This window comes from Diplotaxodon limnothrissa, linkage group LG6 (assembly GCF_057381915.1).
Source record: "Diplotaxodon limnothrissa isolate DT_005_m linkage group LG6, D_limnothrissa_male_GT1.1, whole genome shotgun sequence".
NCBI classification, from domain to species: domain Eukaryota; kingdom Metazoa; phylum Chordata; class Actinopteri; order Cichliformes; family Cichlidae; genus Diplotaxodon; species Diplotaxodon limnothrissa.
Window position 1 is genome coordinate 22,240,772 of NC_140601.1, and position 19,830 is coordinate 22,260,601.

General features: G+C 37.6%; 1 protein-coding gene across 1 annotated transcript; it reads right to left on the reverse strand.

The window, feature by feature from the left end:
• Window positions 1–13,737: 13,737 nt before the first annotated feature.
• On the reverse strand, window positions 13,738–15,871 carry LOC146630550 (E3 SUMO-protein ligase ZBED1-like). Its single transcript, XM_085355932.1, has 2 exons — window positions 14,578–15,871; window positions 13,738–14,413 (listed from the first exon to the last, which is right to left on the reverse strand). Exons 1-2 carry the CDS (start codon window positions 15,642–15,644, stop codon window positions 13,738–13,740), a joined length of 1,743 nt encoding a protein of 580 aa, XP_085212058.1. The 5' UTR covers window positions 15,645–15,871.
• Between the last annotated feature and the right edge of the window lie 3,959 nt (window positions 15,872–19,830).

Genomic DNA, 19,830 nt, shown 5'->3' on the forward strand with positions numbered 1-19,830 from the left:
GCTCAGGTTCAAAATCTGTATTTTAACTGGCATTACTGTGCAGCATTGCTTTCATTTTCACAAGATATTTGATTTGGTTTAGGCACCAAACCTACTTAGTTAGGAAAAATTTGATTTAGTCCCTCAAAGTACATAATTAGTGTTATAAAAAGAAATCACTGTTTGGGTAAAGGTCATGTTATAAACCTATATGTGGCAGGCATGGTTTGCAGCGCGGCAGCAGGGGAGGCCGACACACCAGAGCGCCATCAGCAATCACGCCTCACCTGCATAAAAAGAATGAACTGGGTCCTGAGGTTGTTGTTGTGTGGTGGCAGCTTTTCACTGTCACCAGCCGAGTGCTGCAAATGGCAACAACCAAATAAAGGTGCCGAAATGTATGAACTGTGTGGCTGGGTCCGTCATGCGTGCTACACTATATTTGCTAGCTTATGACAATATGCGACAATTCAACACTCGAGAGTTTATGTGCACTGCTTCATATGACCACTAGATGTCTACATGATCTTCGTTGCTCTCTTTGTACAGTGGATAATGGCATCCCATATAGCCTGCTAGAAGCTAAAAGAGTAAGCCTTTTGGTGAAAAAAATACAAACTGTAGAACTTCTGGCAATCATTGCATTCTTTCTCAAACAGAATTACAACCACACACAGTGATGCAGTATGTGCATGGAACACACACAGAAAGAAAAATGCACAATGGAAGAGACAGGCCACATTTGTCTATGATTTCCTCTGTCTCCTTGTCTTCGGGGCATTTGTGGTGTCATGTGGAGGGCTTTAATGCCAGTTCTTCAGTCTAGTCTATTGTGAGTGTTGTCTACTTCATCTCTGTCTGGTATGTCAGGACAGCTTTAGCATGTGTATTTCTTACACTCACAGGCTATTACTCTCTGCCTCTTTTTTTCCCTTTCTCTCTCTCTCTCACTGTGTGTGTGTGTGTGTGTGTGTGTGTGTGTGTGTGTGTGTGTGTGTGTGTGTGTGTGTGTGTGTGTGTGTGTGAATTGCATGTATACAATCGTCAGTCACATGTGATAAAAATGAGCCTAAATTCATTTACTTTGCCCCCAAATAAAATTTACATTATACTTGTACCTCTTACTTCTACGCTAAACACAACAGTACAGTACGGTACACACATGTCATTGTACCAAAGAGAACGCTGAACAAACAATACTGTAGCCTGTTGCTGCTGACAAGCTAAAAAAGTGTTGGGTGGATCAGTCGAGCCACTTTTTTCTAACCCATTTACAGAGACAGGGCAGTGCTTGCACACAGAATAAACAGCGAGCAGACTGTGAGAAGGTATTTGCTGAGTCTGATGAAATGTGTTGCTTATGATTTACTGTACTTCTTTTAATGGTAGCAGCAACTTTGGCTGCACAGTCTTATTATATCTCTGAACTTTTTAAACATTTTAAATTCTACTTAAAATTCAGACAAATCAATGCCAGCGTCTTTAATGAGAGTCTCTTCAATCTCGTCTCTTGTGGGTTTCGCCTACTTCATCTTCGTCTTGTGTGCCAGGACAGCTTGTGTATTTCCTATGCTCACAGGCTGACTATTATTCTCTGCCTCTTTTTTTCATTTCCACTGTTCTTGTCTCTCTCTCCGTCTTGCTCTTACTTTTTGTTTTGTTGTGGGTTGACATTTTTATTGATATTGTTTCATATCTTTCTGAGCCCTGCCTAAAACCTGACTGCTCAACACTCCTTTACTTACCTGTTAAAAATCATGTCCTGGCTGCCTGAGTGGGGTCGGCATTCACACAGTGGGAGTATTTTTTTTGTGCTATCTGCTTTGTGATAGCATCACAGATGTTTGTAAATAATAAAGGTCATATTATCAGCTGTGGATATGTTTTTCTGGTGTTGGTGCAATATGTACTTTACTCTCACATTCTTGGCCTTCTGTACAATAAATAAATCATTTTCACTCAGAGTTGTAGTGCAAATGTGCAATAAAAGGAACTGTTTTATGATTTTTCTATCCATGCAATATGGAAATAATATTTAAAAGTTAGCTAGAAGTCAAAACATAGTTGAATGATTAGGAATTTAGCACAGTAATGAGTAACATTACTGCTACACAATAAATGTCATAGTGATGTGATGTGATAACATCAATGTTTTGAACCCAGTAGAGACAGTATAATATTGCACTTGAACAGCTGTTGACCAGGGTTGATTCCTGGACTTAAATAGCTTTTGTGCTTCTTAGAACAAGGTATAAATGATAAGGCATAAGTTTAAACATTACCATCAACTCCAAAGTATAATGTTTTAAATAACAATGCACTTAATTTAAAATGTTCCTATACTAATGAATCTGTCTTTAAACGGAAAAGAGTTCATTGTGATTGTATTTCAAAGAGCAACAAGCGTTACAGGCCTAATTCTTAACCCTTTAAAGTGTGTACCATTAAAAAATTGCCAGAAAATTCTAGCTTTTTGAAAATCGAGAGTTTATTGAACCATCAATTTGTTTAAACATTTTCTTTTATTCCGATATATGACTTTCAATTTACATTATATTTGCGACATCTGTTTCTTGTGATTGCTTAAAAATGTATTGTGCAATGCACATCACTCATGATGATGCAGAAGTCTCAAAAACTCACAACAACTCTGTATGTATCAAATATTATACAGTAGGCATTAAGGGGTTCGATCCTTAAAGATAATAAAAGGACTTTAAGCAGATCTACTTTACAACATGCCAGCATTTTTCATCTGAAGTGCCTCAAACAAAAATGTTCCTTATGGGAAATTCTAATGTGTAAGGAGAATTTGTGACCAGGTAGAGTTTGAGGCTCAATCTCACCACAGTGTCATGTTTTCAAGATTTAGGGTATAATGTGCACTAGAGCCAAACACTTTGCAGACACACAAACTTACAACAAAGATAGATGTTTCTTGTTATAACATACAGTACAGAGACAGAGAAAATTAAACAATCAATGAATAGCTATTATTAAGAGTGATGATGTACTGAGAGACATCTTCTCTGAACCACCATTAGTCTGTTTCACTACACAAAGGCAAAACACCCCGAGACATTTGTTGATTTCTCTTTTCAAAAGGTGCTATTCATCTTTGACTATAAAGCCTAATTTGTTATCTATAGGCTAATTTTTCTCTTACTTTGGAAGCACCTAAAGATATTTGCAGGATAGTATACCAGAACACAAGTATGCTGCACATGCAGGCAATGTTAATTATCCCATGGCTAGACAGTACCTGGTCTTCCATATTAATAACCCATCCACATTTAGAAGTCTTTAGAATTCACCACATCCTTCTATCCATATGAAGAGGTGACAGACAAAGTGGATTTGACCAAATGGAAGCCTTTTTGAATCAAGCATGGGTGTGTGTTGTGGCTATATTACATTAAACCACTGGGAAACAGAGGAGGAGCCAGACATTTGAAACACCCGAGGCTTAGCCCTAAAGGGTAGTATGCATGTGGGATTTTTTTTTTTTTTGAGGGGGGGGGGCTTAACCAAGACATAACCACAATCAGAACTAGATGATAGTAGCACTAAAAATCATCATAGACCTGCACTACACTTATTTATTTAATTCTACCAAAGTACAATATTTAGATTGAGAAAAGTTTATATAATTATTTAGCCTTGTTGTGCAAACAAGCCTGCATAACTTAATAAATATAGAATTTGAAAAATAGCAAACCTAAAAAGAAACACTAGGTACGAGATACATGAGTACCTATGATACGGTGATACTTTTAGTAAGCAACCATTTGACTAACATGTGTGTCTCACCTGCTCTTGTTCATCTCTGTTCTGTCCTCATTCTGCTCTCCCTCTCTGTTCCTCTCTCTCCCTCTTTGTGCTGACAATCATCAAATATACAATTGAAACCAGATATTTACAAACTCTTCAGATCAAAACAAACACTTTTTTAATTGTAACATCAAATCAGACTAAATGTTTATTTTTTTAGATTGATAAATATAAAAACATATTTGTTAACTTTAAGAGTAAAGAGAGAAACTGTCTGTGTTTTTTTAATTGCAAATGGCACCAAATTGTATTCAAACTGAGCCACACTTATGGAGCTCCACAGTTCTTTTCCTGGTGTTTTGGTTGACATCTCTTGATTTTCCCATGTCACAGAAACAGGCTTTGTGTTTTGCCTTATATGCATCCACAGCTGTGCCACCAATTTACTCACATGGACTCTACTAACCTATCAGAAGCTTCTTCAGCTCAGAATGGAATCCTCTGGAGTTTTCTTATTAATTAACAATAAACTTAGTGTACATGTACTCCTAAATTTAATGAAAGTGATAAAAAATAGACAGCTCTGTCTCTCTTTATTCTGACATTTAACTAATTCAAAATATATTTCAATATTTATCTAAAACAAAAGTTTACTCTAAATTGATGTTGTACAGTAAAAATGTTTTATGTTTTCTCCCTAAAGTGTATGTAAATATCTGGTTACAAATGTGAATATCCTGCTGTGTACTGAAATCCCTCTTGTTTTGCATAGAAATATACTGAACAACATACAAAGCATAATATATAAAATAACATTTACCTGAGTTTTTTCTTTGAAAGAACCCTCGAATGTCCATTCTTATATTTCAGTACATAACTGAAACCGATTTAGTCGGGGAGGGTAAGAACTGAAAATATGAAATAAACACAGTAAGCTAAGACTCTCTAAAAAATAGCATTTGTTCGGCTTTTCATTTCGCCATTTGTTGATTCACTTGAAGAGCAAGTAACGTAATATTGGTCAAGTGATCAGTTTCATATCAATCTTTCGTGATGCACCGTCATATTTACATTATTTGTACAGTACGAATGATTTGCTTTGGTACCTGGTCAAACTTAAGCTCTCCTTAGTATGGCTGGCTCCGTCTCTCCAACAGCGCACTCACGGGCAGCAGCTGCCCCGCCCCCTCGCTCAGTCGCTTAGTGCCTGAGCTTGGATCATACCAATATCAGGGGGGGATTCACGCACAGTCGTAAATTCCCACAGTGTGCACTATGTGCTTCGAATATTGTGTGTACTTTTTGTTTTATACAGTTGTCAGCCAGGCATCTAACTATGAAAAAATTACACTCCAAAATACCCCGGGCTTCTGACAAAACAACCCGGGCTTAAGCCCCGTAAGCCACCCCCACGCTCCGCCCCTGCTGGGAAATAGGACTTATTCAATTATTCATATGTAGCTATAAGGGCTGAGTGTTCTAAAAGAATAGCAAAAAGATTTATTGATGAACAAATACAAAACAATGAACACGCTCAGATCACAGTGTAAGCACACGATAGGAAACAGAAATACAAATGGCATACTCGTACCTTTGATGAATAACACAATTCCTCTGAAAATGAACAGGTTGCATTAATTATATAACCTGGCTTTCAAAATTCACATTCGTATATACGCAGCTAATCAACGTCGCTGACAGGCTATGACAGCGTCCTTATGTGCCGACACCGGTGTTTTAGCTAGTGTAGCTGTTGCTGTTCTGTGAGTCTATGGTGCAAGTGGTGTGATATGCCCATGTAGAAAGGACGGCACTGCGATGCTGGACTTGCCCTTACTCTGGGCTCCCTCTTTATTCTGGCAACTGGTACAAAGAAAACAGCACACAGTCGTCATCAACAGTGTGAAAAGCAACTGCAACACTCAGTTCACCAGCTTGGGAGTATTTTCCTTTTTTTTTTCCAAACATAACACTTAACAAATCACTAAGATATATTTATACAGCACAACATCAACAAAGTCTTTCTTTAAAGGTTCTAGCTGAAACCAAACCTGTGATCATATAGTGGCAGTATTATTTATTTATTTTTCTCCTTGTGGTAACTGAGAGATGAGAGACATTATATCTCCTTTTTCCTAACTAACAACAACAATAACATATAAAAACAGCTTTTCTATAATAAAACAATCATCATTGTTCATCTTTTTTTCCCCCTATACAACAGCATCAACTAAAACTTATACTTAACAGCGCCTACCTGGTACAATGAAAACAGCACACAGTCGTCATCAACAGTGTGAAAAGCAACTGCAACATTCAGTTCTGTTAACAATAATTAGAACAATTACAATCTCATAGAGAAACATTAGAGCTGAGTACAAGTCAAAAAGCACCCAACTAGCTAACGAGTATTAGCTTAGCATGCTAACTAAAAAAAAGCTACTGGTGAATAAAGTTACTACCCATGCATCAAAATGCCTGTAACTTTCAGGATACACGCTAGTACTGCTTACAATCAAAATACATGTTGGCAATTACCACTGTAAGAATGTTTTCATTAATACACATACAAAATTGACAACAGCATCACTCACAAGCACCTACCACCAGCTTGGGAGTATTTTCCTTTGCTGAGGCATGGGCTGTGCAGCAATTTGGAACCTTAACAGTTGCAGTTGCGGTATTTGTCCACCAGGTGGCTCCGACTATTCACAAAGCGCATCAATTTGAGGAAATTCATTAAGCTATCTTCTAACTCTGTTACACTAGCAAAGCGGCGTGGCTGATATGGAGTGAAGCCACGTTAAATGACAACGTGTACAACCATTGGAGATGTGAGCAAGACAGATGGAACAATTGACAGAAAAAGTGTGGACCTTATACCAGTTTTTAAATTGTGTTGATAGGCCACGTAAAACCAGAGTTATGATAAAAATATATGCAATGTTTGTTTTTTTCCTGAATACTATCGTTGTTTATATTTACTGCAGGAAGAAACGGTAAAAACGGCATTTTAGAAGTAAAGCGCTCAAAAGCACTCTCCGCCTGTGAGCAAAACCAAAACCCCACCCTTTCCTATTGGTGGAAAAATGTACCATGTCGACCAATCAAAAATTATATGGCAACATGGCATTTAGTTATTTAGGAAGGGGGGGAGTTTTAAGAGTGACAGCGGTGGTTTGAGATGTGAGAGATTTGCGTCGTTTAGCGTGTTTGGAGTCTAACGTTAGTGTGTTGTGTTGTGTTGTGTAGTTAATGTGTAGTGTAGTCAATAGTTTTGTTATGTGTGTCAGAACAATGAGGCGACTGCTGAATGTTACAGGTGTTACAGGAGTGATACATCTTCTGTTGTCAGGCCTGCAGGTATCAGGCTCCTTTATCTCATAGTGGACAGAAATTATTTTTTGGAGTGACACAAATAATTTGTGTAGCATCAGATTTGTATTCTGGAAATACTTTGAAATGTTTATTTATTTATTTATTTATTTTAAACTCCTTGGTTGCATTAAATAGCCGCAAAAAACTTTGTTGTTTGCAAAACTCAGTTACTTTTTTTTAGAAGTAACTATATAATTAATTGCCCAACATTGGTCATTATATACTGTATTTTGCAGACAGAGAGTTACAGGACTCTCTCCCAGACCACAGACTCAGACTCATAATACAAGTCAGAGCTTTATTTAAAAAAAAAAAAAAAAAAGAAGAAGAAGAAGAAGAAGAAGAAGAAGAAGAAGAAAGAAAGAAATTTTTGTTTTCAAAATTGGAGTTCAAGTTATTTTCCCTTCCAATAGTGTTAACATACTACACAGGTCATAAACAAGATTTTTTTTTTACATTTTCATGGTAAGTGGGCTAAAGCAGTTATTTAAAAGTAGTCCAACATAAATGTAAATGCTGTAATTTGATTATTTTAATAAACCATGTTCAATGCTGGCGTGACCACAGTGCACACGTCTAATGTTGCTGACAGTGGTCCAAGGGACCGCTCAGGGAGTTTGTGTGTTTGCTCAGACACATGAAAAATTAGAGGGAACATTGCCCTGAACCCCCAGTGATGGTAATGATCCACGCTTTTTTCACACTTTAGCTCAAGTAATGGTAGGTCAGCAACTACCTCCAAAGAGGACAACACCAACTAAGAGTTTGCTATCTGGGACTCTCCAAATTTTGTGTTTTTAGAACTAACAAAGCTTCATGGGTGAGAAGTGAAACATCTTCTCAAACTTAAAGAAGTCTTTTTTTCAAAGTCTTACAACTAAAATGACCCATATGATTGAGAACCTACACAGACACATTGTCCTAGAACCAAGCATCATACTGGACTACTGGCCAAAATGGTTACCTGCACACTGACTGATAGTATTTTCAGGAAAACAACCAAAGTTCTTTTTTTGTCAATCTTTTAAGAACTTTGGTTCTTAAAAGATTGACAAAAGATAGATAGCATTTCACTTCTCCCTTCCACTGGAAAACCTATAAGATCTTCATTTATCTTTTTCTCTAGCTTAAATATTTTTCTGTGTATATCTAACTTCTGTGTATTATTTTCTGCATGCCATACAACATAATACAAAGTATCTCTTGATTTACCATATCAACTATCAATTATCACTTATGATTTGACTCAATAGCATTTTCTGAGACTCACCAAGTATTGAAGACCCACACCCCCTTCTGACCTGGCAAATGCTGAGTGGCTAGGGTCCTCTGATGATCTGCCAGGCCGCTAAGTGAGTTAAACGAAATCTAAAAATTTGCATTTGTTTAAAAAGAAGAAAGTCACTAAAATTCACAAATCACTAAATTGGCTGCATATAATCAAAACCACGCAAAAACTAACTAACTAACTAACTAACAACAACAAAAACAATTGACACACTTAATTCAACCACATACACATGGTGACGATGACAGATTACAAAAGTCATGTAAAAGATGAATAGTCAGTGGGACATTGGACACTTTATTACAACAGTTCAGCAGTTTGCTGCTGCAGAACGTATGCATCTATCATGGATGAACTGGTTTTCCTTCTTTTTAATTATCAAAATGTGCAGCTGTGTGGAAAATAATCCAAGGTGCATGGTGCCATATTTTAAATCCCACAGCAGAAACATTTTGGGGGGTAAAAATATGTATCACTGCCATTAACCTTCAGGGCAAGATTAGCACTGTTCACAACATTCAGGTCACAGCTCTTTCGTATGAATATTGTACGCAAATGTTGTATAACTGTAACTTTTAGGACACATACAGGTATAGTATAAGCATACCCCAATGAGTTCCTTTTAACTTTAAAAGGCATCAAAAAAATCATATGTAAACGCTAAGACTATATGTCTTTTTATATCTTGTTTCAGTAAAACCTCCTTTTAGAAGATTTGGTTTTCCAGGACCTTAAACATTAAGTGTTTTATTTTGGAAACTAAAAATTCAGCGTCCTCAAGTAGCCTGTTCTAAGCATTAGACATGAGGCAAACAACCTCCCAATCTTCATTTATTCTTTAAATGAAAGTATAAAAAGCAGGGAAAACTTAAGAATAACACAGTGAAACATGGACTAACTGTAACTGCAAAATCCCATTCAAAATCAAAGTGAATCACAGATGTGTCATATTAAATATGCTAGCTTCCCAGCACAAACTGTGAACACCCCAACTCTATCATGCCATTTTCCTCTTCTTATCTTTTTGTAAATTATTTAGTGAAGTGAAAGCTAAGATGTGCATGTGGTACATGCCTCGCTCATGTCCCTTTGGCTCTCCTTTACTGAAAGCATCATTCCTGTGAGCAAAGAAGTAATTACAAATAGTACAGTGGCTCAGCTGGCTAGGCAAACAGTTTGAAAGCAGGAACAGAACTACAAAAAAAAACAAACACCAGATTCGTCATGCCCAATTTATCTTTTTTTTCCTAAATAGTAAACTAACTGCCCTACTTGAGATGTTCAGTTTTATTATATTTCTACTATTTGAAAGTTGCCCACTTTCTAAAGAAAATGTCAAACTGTACATAAATGTCAAACTGTCCAAACTAATGTCAAGTAAGTGAGTTAGATCAACTAAAGGTCGATCTTTAAAAGAAAATACAAAAGACACCTTTACTCCACGGGGTCAGGTCTGCACACTTCTCTGGAACAACTATTAAGTTTTCTCTATTAAAGCAGCTGTCAAGGCCCAAAGCCTTGACAGCTCAAATAAACCGAGCCATCTTGTAACAAAAGGGGAGCGTTAACGTTAATATGTATGCAAAATATAAGCAACTATATGTGTATGTTTGTCATTTTTAAAATGATGGTCTATAAAACAGCAATATTGTGCATAGATTTCACAATTTATCAAATTACGAATTGATCACATTAATCTTGTTTTACGCTCTATTAACTAAGTATTTAACAAATTTGATCATATTATTGGGAAATTACAATAATAAATAAGTAATACATATGTCATAAAAACACCTAGGGTCGAGATAAAAAAAGAAACTGGTATAATAGTAACAGCAATACGATACAATTAAGAATAATAAAAATATTTAACCAAGAAATACAAAGTGATTTATGAAAACTGATGAGAAAGTCAAAATAAAAAGATATGATCAGCAGTAATAATAGGAGCATCATCAAACCATGACTACATATAAATAAGAAAAACAAATCTAATGGTATAAACAAATGTATGGTCATTTGGATCCTGTTGTCACTGGAAAAATAGCTGTACTAATATTTATTTCCACCCTGCTGTTTCCATAGAAACACAGTCATCAAGTGACTTTAATATGAGGAGCAACATATTGGAGTGGCAGTAGTCCATGTACCCAAAATGCAACTGCGATCATTCATTTTCGACAGTTTCCTGTCAAAATTTTGTGTCTTGTAAGAGAATTCAATAAAAGGCTCATTTGGAAGCATATGAATGAAATGTACATCATGCTGGAAGATATATTATCAGAGGTTTGACCCAAACCTTTCAATTTAGTGCAGAGCAAGTGGGTTTTTTTCAAGCGCAAAACACCAGTGTCAAAACCACAGCCTCCTAGTTCATAAACCTATAACTAAGGCCAATGTCACCCCTTTAAGCTATAAGTATAGTTTTTGCAAGTTTCACAAACAGATATTAACTCCTGATGGTCAGATAGTGCAGCAGTCACCAAAGTCCCCATGGACACTAGGACACTATGTACGTAATGGTGCATACAGCGATTGGCAATACTGCATTATTTAGCACCCTGAAAAAAGAGCACGCAGGTTAGACCACAAGAAGGCTTTAACCTATATGCTTTAAAGGCTATTTTGTACACTTTTGTTATGCGCAAAAGTTACTATGTATGTTCAATGCCTTATTGCACAGCATTGTTTTGAATAGCCATTTTGCTGAATTCTATCAACTGTATTTATGAAAATCTCTCATCCCCTTATTTTGCAATGCTTTAATGCTCAAAGAAATAAATTAATAAAATAGCTCAAACCAAACCAAAAACCAAACTTAAAAAAAAGTTTATTTCTGTGAATTCATGAATCTGCTGAGATTGAGGTGTGCTCCTTGTTCTACTTTTATTATTATAATTCTACAAACAGGAACATGTGTCATCACAATTGGTCAAATTAAGTCTAAAATTACTCTTGTTGGTTTTTCTGTAATCTTCCTCTTACCCCACGCCCACCACCACTTATAATCTTCCCCTGCTTTTGCAGTTTTGAAAAGATACCAAACTTAACTCCCCCATGCTTCCTGTGCTTTTTGTACTCACATATAATGGTTTCATCAGATTACTGTGAAAATTTAGCATTGCTGTGTGCAATCAATTTTCTGTTTTCTGTAATTGCACTGAACTTCTGCCACTTGTGCCTTTGGTAATGCATCACATAATGCATGACAATTAAAAATAAAACAACTTCTTTTTTCAAGAACAGTAAATTACATTGGAAAATTGTGTGTAAGTTGAGGAAATTTTGACTTAAAAAAAGTTTTTAAAAAAAGTCAAAAACATTCTATAGCAATAAAACCTAACATGGTGAAGTGGCAAAGGAAAAAATAATAATGAATAATATTACTCATTTTACTTGAGCAGTTGTTTTTTTTTCATACTACTTCTTACTTTTACTCCCTACATTTTTAAACTAATATCTGTACTTTCTACTCCTTACATTTTCAAAACAGGCTTGCTAATTTTGATTTAACGCATTTGGTGAGTTGTTATTTTGTCACTGCGAGCCTCCAAACATCAAAGCATAATCAGTAACAGATGAAAGGCAATCCTGTTCGTGTACTAATCACCAGAGGATGGTATAAAAAGAGATGACATGTGCCTAAGTCAGGGGTTAAAAGGGAGACAATGTTTTTGTTGCATTTTTGGCACAACATTGAAATGACTTGCAGTGTCCGTAAGTTGCGGTCGAGGTGCTTTAGCAACTAGCTAGCTCTACTGAAGAGGAGCAAGCATGAAGACTGTAACGTTTTTAGTGTCTACTAATTCGAAATGCAGTGTTTCTATCCGCTCAACAAACATCAGCAAGCACACAAACTGTTTGTGTTCAGTTTGTCTCACAGTGTGCTCCTAGCTAAATGTCCAGCTGCTGTATTTCACAGAGAGGTGGAGAAAGATAAGAAAGATTGGACAGGAGAGGAAGAAGTGGGATTTCATAAACTGGAAATTTAAAGCTGAAATGTAAATCCTAGTTTTTAAATCAGATATTGGGTCTGTACACACAATATTATGTTTTTCACATTGTGAAACAATATGCAAATCAAACTGAGGTAGACTAATTGCTACTTAAAGGTTGCATGAAAATCTTCTACATAGCGCAGGATAAACAGGTTAGTTTATTGTACTGTGATGGGTTTAAAGTAAAGAACAGTCTGTGATTGGTACAATGTGGATGTGGTTTCATGGTCAGTTTGGTTATGGCAGAGATTCATATGAATTTTAGCTGATGATGCTTAGATTCACTGACTGAATTCCACCTTCATACCAACTTTATACCATCTAGAAAAAAGACAGCATAAATATTATACTGTCAGTGTAGAGGATGGAAATCAGCCAGGATAAACATCTGCTGACATCTGGTTGAATTAAGTTATATACATCCACAAAGAACTACATTCACTATGAAACTCTAGCTTCTTTGCTGATTTGGACTGAGGTTTTGCTCTAGTTGTATCATGTTTAATTCATGAAAAATTGTATCTTGATGCATTTATTACAAACTGCACCAAAATGAAGGTACAATTCTTGTTTTTTAACCAGCTTATTACAATTTTCTTGTTATAATGGTTTATTATGTAGAATTGCAAAACTATCCAATAGTCTCTAAGCGGTAAAAACTATCATTTTAATTTCCTAACTAAATTTTTTTTTTAAAGTACAGATCAGTAAAGGTCGGTAACAATTTATTGTAAAACATTTTTTGTTTCTTGTGAAGGGCACTAGAAAAATGGTTTCTGGTGGGATACAGCAGATGATCACAGCTGAATAGAAAACAGCTATTGTAAACGTAGCCTTGGCCGACAAGAGAATTTGCCCGAGACAAATGCATGAGTGCATCATGGACAACAACACTACATATCACAACTAGTGCTGTCAATAGATTAAAAAAAATTAACTAACTAATCTCACAATTTTCTGTTATTAATTGCGATTAATCTCAATTACTTTATTAATAGCCTGGCTCCAATTACATTTTTTTTATTCTTTATATTTTAAGATTGTAACAGACATTTATGCAACACAATGAAGTAAATGCAGAATAAACACAAAGAATGTATGCTGAAATTCAAAGAGAATTTTAATAGTTTTCATCAATCTTTAACACAGTGAAAACTTACAAAAAACCTTTAAGGCCATCAACAGTGACTGAACCCAGGCCTACAGGTTAAAGTGAATATCATAACAATAAAGGGTGCACAAAACTCAGTATTTAAAACACAAAAAGACACAGCTGAAAACCCAGAATGTTGAACATTTTTCACTTCAAAGGAGCAATCTGGATTAGTCCTTCTTTGCACTCAGCCAGTTACTGAGGCAGACTATTCTGTTTACATTGTCTGATGACAAAGAAGCACGCTTCTTTTGAATGATGTGACCTGAGAGTGAGAATAATCTCTCACAAGGCACTGTGGTTGCAGGGGTTGACAGGTACTTGCGTGCAATAGGTGCCAGCCTGGCATGTGCTCCTTCTCTCTTTAACCACCACTGTAGTGGACACTCTCCTATGTCAATTTTGGGCTCTGCTTTGTACAGATTCAGACAGCAGTCTATAGCATCTTCCTCTTCCTCTGTATCTGAATCAGGAGAACCCAGCAAGCAGATGGACATCTTGCTCTTCTTTGGTGAGGGTTCCTCTGTTGTCTGAGCAGATGGTTGGTGTGCATCCGTCTCTGACATCAGAAGGTCATGTACTGATGCCCACACCTCTCTTCTTTCATCTTTGGAAAGGCATTTAAGATCTTTAAACCTGGGATCAAGGGCAGTAGCGATCTTCAGCCATGTGAGATTGCTGCTGTCCCTCCGCTGAGCTAGGTCTGTGGTAAAAATCTTCTTAAACCTCAAAACGTAGACTGGGTCATCATCTGAGGGCTCCATAATCCTGAACAAATGACACAAGGCTGGCAACACCATGGAACAAGAGACATACCGCTCTCCTCCCAGCAGTTCGGTAACATATCTGCAATAGAAAGATCAAGTCTGTATTTTTCTATTAATCACACAGAGACAAACATAAAAACTACATATGAAAATACACAGAGAGGTGGAGGTGGAGAACATACTTGAAAACAAAGCTAGAATGCAAAGATAGACACACAATCATGAGAAACAAAATGTATTTACCTGCAAGGTTCCAGTAGTTCCTCCAGCTTTTGCAGTCTGTCAAGCTCCTGGTCAGTCAACATAGTCACCTTGCTGTTTTGTTGAGTCAGGATGGTGGTCAGCCCAAATTTGTTTCTCTGGATCCGCTTGATCATCTCTAGGGTGGAGTTCCATCTTGTTGGAACGTCCTGAACAAGCGGTTCTGTTTGATGTCCATGTGCAGCTTGCTGTGCCTTTAATTCCTGAGCGTTTGCTGGACTATGCTTAAAATGTCCAACAATCTTGCGACATTTGGCCAGAGCCCTTTCAAATGCGCTGTCATTAAGAGAAACTGTGACTGTTCTTTGCAGAATGTGGGCCATGCAGGGCATGTGTTCAAATGGAAGTAGTCTGGCGGCTGCAACCATGTTACGAGCACTGTCGGTGCCAAGCGTGGTTACCTTGTCCTTGATTTTCCATTCGTTTGCAACATTCAGAAAATGGTCAGCACACGCCTCAGCATAGTGTCTCTCTTCAGTTTTACTCACTGTTAGTGCAAACGATTGCATAGTCCAGTCGTTATCAATAAAATGCGCCATGACCCCCAAGTAATTATTGTTGTTCACCGAAGTCCAGTGGTCTCCGGTGAGAGCGACATTCCTTACTTGCACAAGCTTGCTGGACTGCTGAGCCCTCTGGTCCCCATACAAAGTGTGCAGTCTCGACACAATGGTTCCTCTCGAGGGCAGATTGTAACACTCATCTCCTGATGCAGCACGAATGACTTCTCTCAGTCCATCATCTTCTACTATGCTAACTGGTCGGCAGTTTTTAGCTATCCAAACAACCAAGGAATTGGTTACCTTTTCTCTCACATTTTTTGTTATTCGTCCACAAGCACCATACTCCTGAAGCGTAGACTGGCGAGGTCCCGTAGAGGTGGATTCAGTTGGGTGTTTTGCTCTCAGGTGATACGCCAGTGATGAACTGCTTCTGTGGTACTTGAATTCAGCGTTGCAAATTGTGCATCTTACTCTCGTTTTGTCCAACAAGCCATCAGGCAACTTCTTAAAGAGAAACTTTCCACCCAAAAGTCCGCCCTCGTCCATGCTTGCGTGTGTTAGCTAGTGTTAGCTAGATAGTAGCATGGTGTCACTTCTTCTTCTAATCATTTCTGTCAGGCCAAACGCCAGCATAGCACACTGTTGCCCCCTCCTCCAGAGGTGCTCATGAATTTAAAGGTCTTAGATTACAGGAAATTAATAAAAAAACAAAATCAGCGTTAAATTTTTTTAATGCATTAAACATTTCGCGTTGATCTTAACAATTAACGCGATAATTTTGACAGCACTAATCACAACATAAAGAGGGTTGGCCTGTCAACACTAGCTTGTGTGCTACAACAGCATGGAGTACATATGTAACAGATATACATGGTTGCCTTTGAGTGAAGAGAGATTCAAGGACCTATTCGATAGATATTCATCTTGCAATACTTTGTACAGACGTAAACTATGACAACTACATGTAGCTCATCAATGATTCTTGGTTATTCTGATTCTTTTTTTTAGAATAATGGGCTAGAATGCTGCACCCACACAAATTACACATTTACTGATGAAGCTGGACAAGGGGGCATTTAATGAATATCACTAGCCAAGGTACAAATGCCAGTGTCAGTGTGGGGAAAATGTTGTCATATTTGCTACAGCTGGGCAGAATGGTGTCCTTCATCTTGTATAAATGACACAATATAACAGAAAATATCAATAATGTTCTACAGGGATAATGTTGGCAGCCATCCAGAATGGTAATGGAAGTGAACATGGTGATGTTGCATATATTGATGGTCTTTGGCTATCACTATATGTGCATAGGATTCAAGGGTCCATACAGAGGACTGAAGAGTTAATATTGTGGACTCTTACACAATAGTGTAAGCAATGATATTATAAAGATGGCTTTCTGCTCTTTTGTTTGATATCTATATGTAAATATAGTCATAGAACAAAATGCTGTAGGAGACTGTGAATGGTTTCTGGTTCATGTGCCACTAGTAAGGTCAAAAAGTACTCTGGTGGGAAGAGTTTTTAATGGAGACAACCACAGTTGGATATAAAATTTCCCTGTTGTTCGGCAAGATACAGTGGGGCAAAAAAGTATTTAGTCAGCCACCGATTGTGCAAGTTCCCCCACTTAAAATGATGACAGAGGTCAGTAATTTGCACCAGAGGTACACTTCAACTGTGAGAGGCAGAATGTGAAAAAAAAATCCATGAATCCACATGGTAGGATTTGTAAAGAATTTATTCGTAAATTAGGGTGGAAAATAAGTATTTGGTCACCTCAAACAAGGAAAATCTCTGGCTCTCACAGACCTGTAATGTCTTCTGTAAGAAGCTTTTCTGTCCCCCACTCGTTACCTGTATGAATGGCACCTGTTTGAACTCATCATCTGTATAAAAGACACCTGTCCACAGCCTCAAACAGTCAGACTCCAAACGCCGCCATTGCCAAGACCAAAGAGCTTTCGAAGGACACCAGGAAAAGTATTGTAGACCTGCACCAGACTGGGAAGAGTGAATCTACAATAGGCAAGCAGCTTGGTGTGAAAAAATCAACTGTGGGAGCAATCATCAGAAAATGGAAGACATACAAGACCACTGATAATCTCCCTCGATCTGGGGCTCCACGCAAGATCTCATCCCGTGGGGTCAAAATGATCATGAGAACGGTGAGCAAAGATCCCAGAACCACACGGGGGGACCTGGTGAATGACCTGCAGAGAGCTGGGACCAAAGTAACAAAGGTCACCATCAGTAACACACTACAACGGCAGGGAATCAAATCCCGCAGTGCCAGACGTGTTCCGCTGCTGAAGCCAGTGCATGTCCAGGCCCGTCTGAAGTTTGCCAGAGAGCACATGGATGATACAGCAGAGGATTGGGAGAATGTCATGTGGTCAGATGAAACCAAAGTAGAACTTTTTGGTATAAACTCAACTCGTCGTGTTTGGAGGAAGAAGAATACTGAGTTGCATCCCAAGAACACCATACCTACTGTGAAGCATGGGGGTGGAAACATCATGCTATGGGGCTGTTTTTCTGCCAAGGGGACAGGACGACTGATCCGTGTTAAGGACAGAATGAATGGGGCCATGTATCGTGAGATTTTGAGCCAAAACCTCCTTCCATCAGTGAGGACTTTGAAGATGAAACGAGGCTGGGTCTTCCAACATGACAATGATCCAAAACACACCGCCCGGGCAACAAAGGAGTGGCTCCGTAAGAAGCATTTGAAAGTCCTGGAGTGGCCTAGCCAGTCTCCAGACCTCAACCCCATAGAAAATCTGTGGCAGGAGTTGAAAGTCCGTGTTGCTCGGCGACAGCCCCAAAACATCACTGCTCTCGAGAAGATCTGCATGGAGGAATGGGCCAAAATACCAGCTACTGTGTGTGCAAACCTGGTAAAGACCTATAGTAAACGTTTGACCTCTGTTATTGCCAACAAAGGTTATGTTACAAAGTATTGAGTTGTATTTTTGTTATTGACCAAATACTTATTTTCCACCCTGATTTACGAATAAATTCTTTACAAATCCTACCATGTGGATTCATGGATTTTTTTCTTTTTCACATTCTGTCTCTCACAGTTGAAGTGTACCTCTGGTGCAAATTACTGACCTCTGTCATCATTTTAGGTGGGGGAACTTGCACAATCGGTGGCTGACTAAATACTTTTTTGCCCCACTGTATATATATTAGTGCACAGTGTAGCTAAGATACTATGGAATAATCTCAGTGAGAAGATAAGATAAGATAAGATACCTTTATTAGTCCCACAAGTGGGAAATTTCATGTAAAACAAAAACAAGCAATGGTTTGAATTAAAGTAATGAATAAAAAATAAAGAAATAAAATAAATAAATTTAAATAAACAGAATTTAAGTTTCAACAGCAAATAGCCAAAAATTCCTGTAAATTTTTCATTGTGCAGTAACACAAAGATTAAAAAAAAAAAAAAAAAAAAAAAATCTGGTTGATTTTCAGTTTGTGATATTGCACGATTTATCATTCTATAAATAGTGACTATTAGCAAACTGTGACGATAAAGGGATTATCTGCATAATGTGTATTCCAATAAAACCAGCTTATCTGCTTATTTTCCCAGGAAAACATTGCCCACATCATTACACTACCAACATATTATCATCCTAGCTCGTGATAAATCCCATTTTGTCAGATGCCAACATAACCAACAAGCTGTATAGCCATAACCATCCTGATTTAGGGAACTACAAATACCACATTAGGAAGCTGTGGTCTCACGTTTACCAAGAAAGGTTAACCAGAAAACTATGGTTTACACCCAGTTTGGACCTTTGTGGTTAAGTGTCCAGTTTTCAATGAACATTTTCCTATTTCCTTAAAGGTTTTTTTTTTTTTTTTACTTTAGTATTGTGGAGCCAATTGTGGTTGTAGGTCACCTGCCTCGTGTTATAAGTACAATATGTGTGTATCCTGAGATGTTTTCTGCTTACGGAAATTGTAAGTAATGGTTGTCAACTCCAACTAGTCTGGCCTCATCAATAAGGCATTTCTGTCCACAGAACTGACACTCACGTTGTTGTGTGTGAAAATCTCAGGAGATCAGCAGTTTGTGAAATAATTAAACCACCCCTTCTGGCACTGTCAGTCACGCCATAGTGAAAGTCACTGAGATCATATCAATTTTTCTCACCCCTCTGGAACATGAACTGAAGTTCAGACTGACATTATCATGCAACCAATTAATTACTGAACTTGTATCATTTGTATATGGAAACCATATCTTTTTTTTTAAATTTATTTAAAACATTTCTGGTTTAGATGGATTGTAGATTAAGTCTTTTTCCTTTTTCAGAATTTGCTTTTATTTCATCTCAATTATACCCACAGTATTCAAACAATTGCTGTAATTTATTAACTTTACTAATTGTTGTAACCCGAGGTCGGGTTTGGTCAGTAAGGCAACCCTTAGATTAGATTCTAGTAGTCCAGAGTGGGGGGAAATTACTTAGAAACAGGGGCGATTTTAGCCAGTTTTTGAATCATAGCACCCCCAAAGACTTCTTACTTTTTTTTGACAATATTTACTGTTTGCGACACACTACTAAAATATAAAAAGCATTCAGTACTTGTTTGAGACGTAACATTTTAACAACGAAAGTATAGATAACTCCCCCCCCCCCAAAAAATGGTTTGTTCCAGCTCGCCTCTCCCCTACCTTTACTGCAAGAGCGATGGTGGCTGAGAC

Bases quoted from the DNA above. Each gene is read 5' to 3' on its own strand.
- LOC146630550 (XM_085355932.1), bottom strand. From the start codon at position 15,644: ATGGACGAGGGCGGACTTTTGGGTGGAAAGTTTCTCTTTAAGAAGTTG. The intron at 14,414-14,577 runs GTAAATACATTT...TTTCTATTGCAG, and splicing joins GAACTACTGGAACCTTGCAG to ATATGTTACCGAACTGCTGG.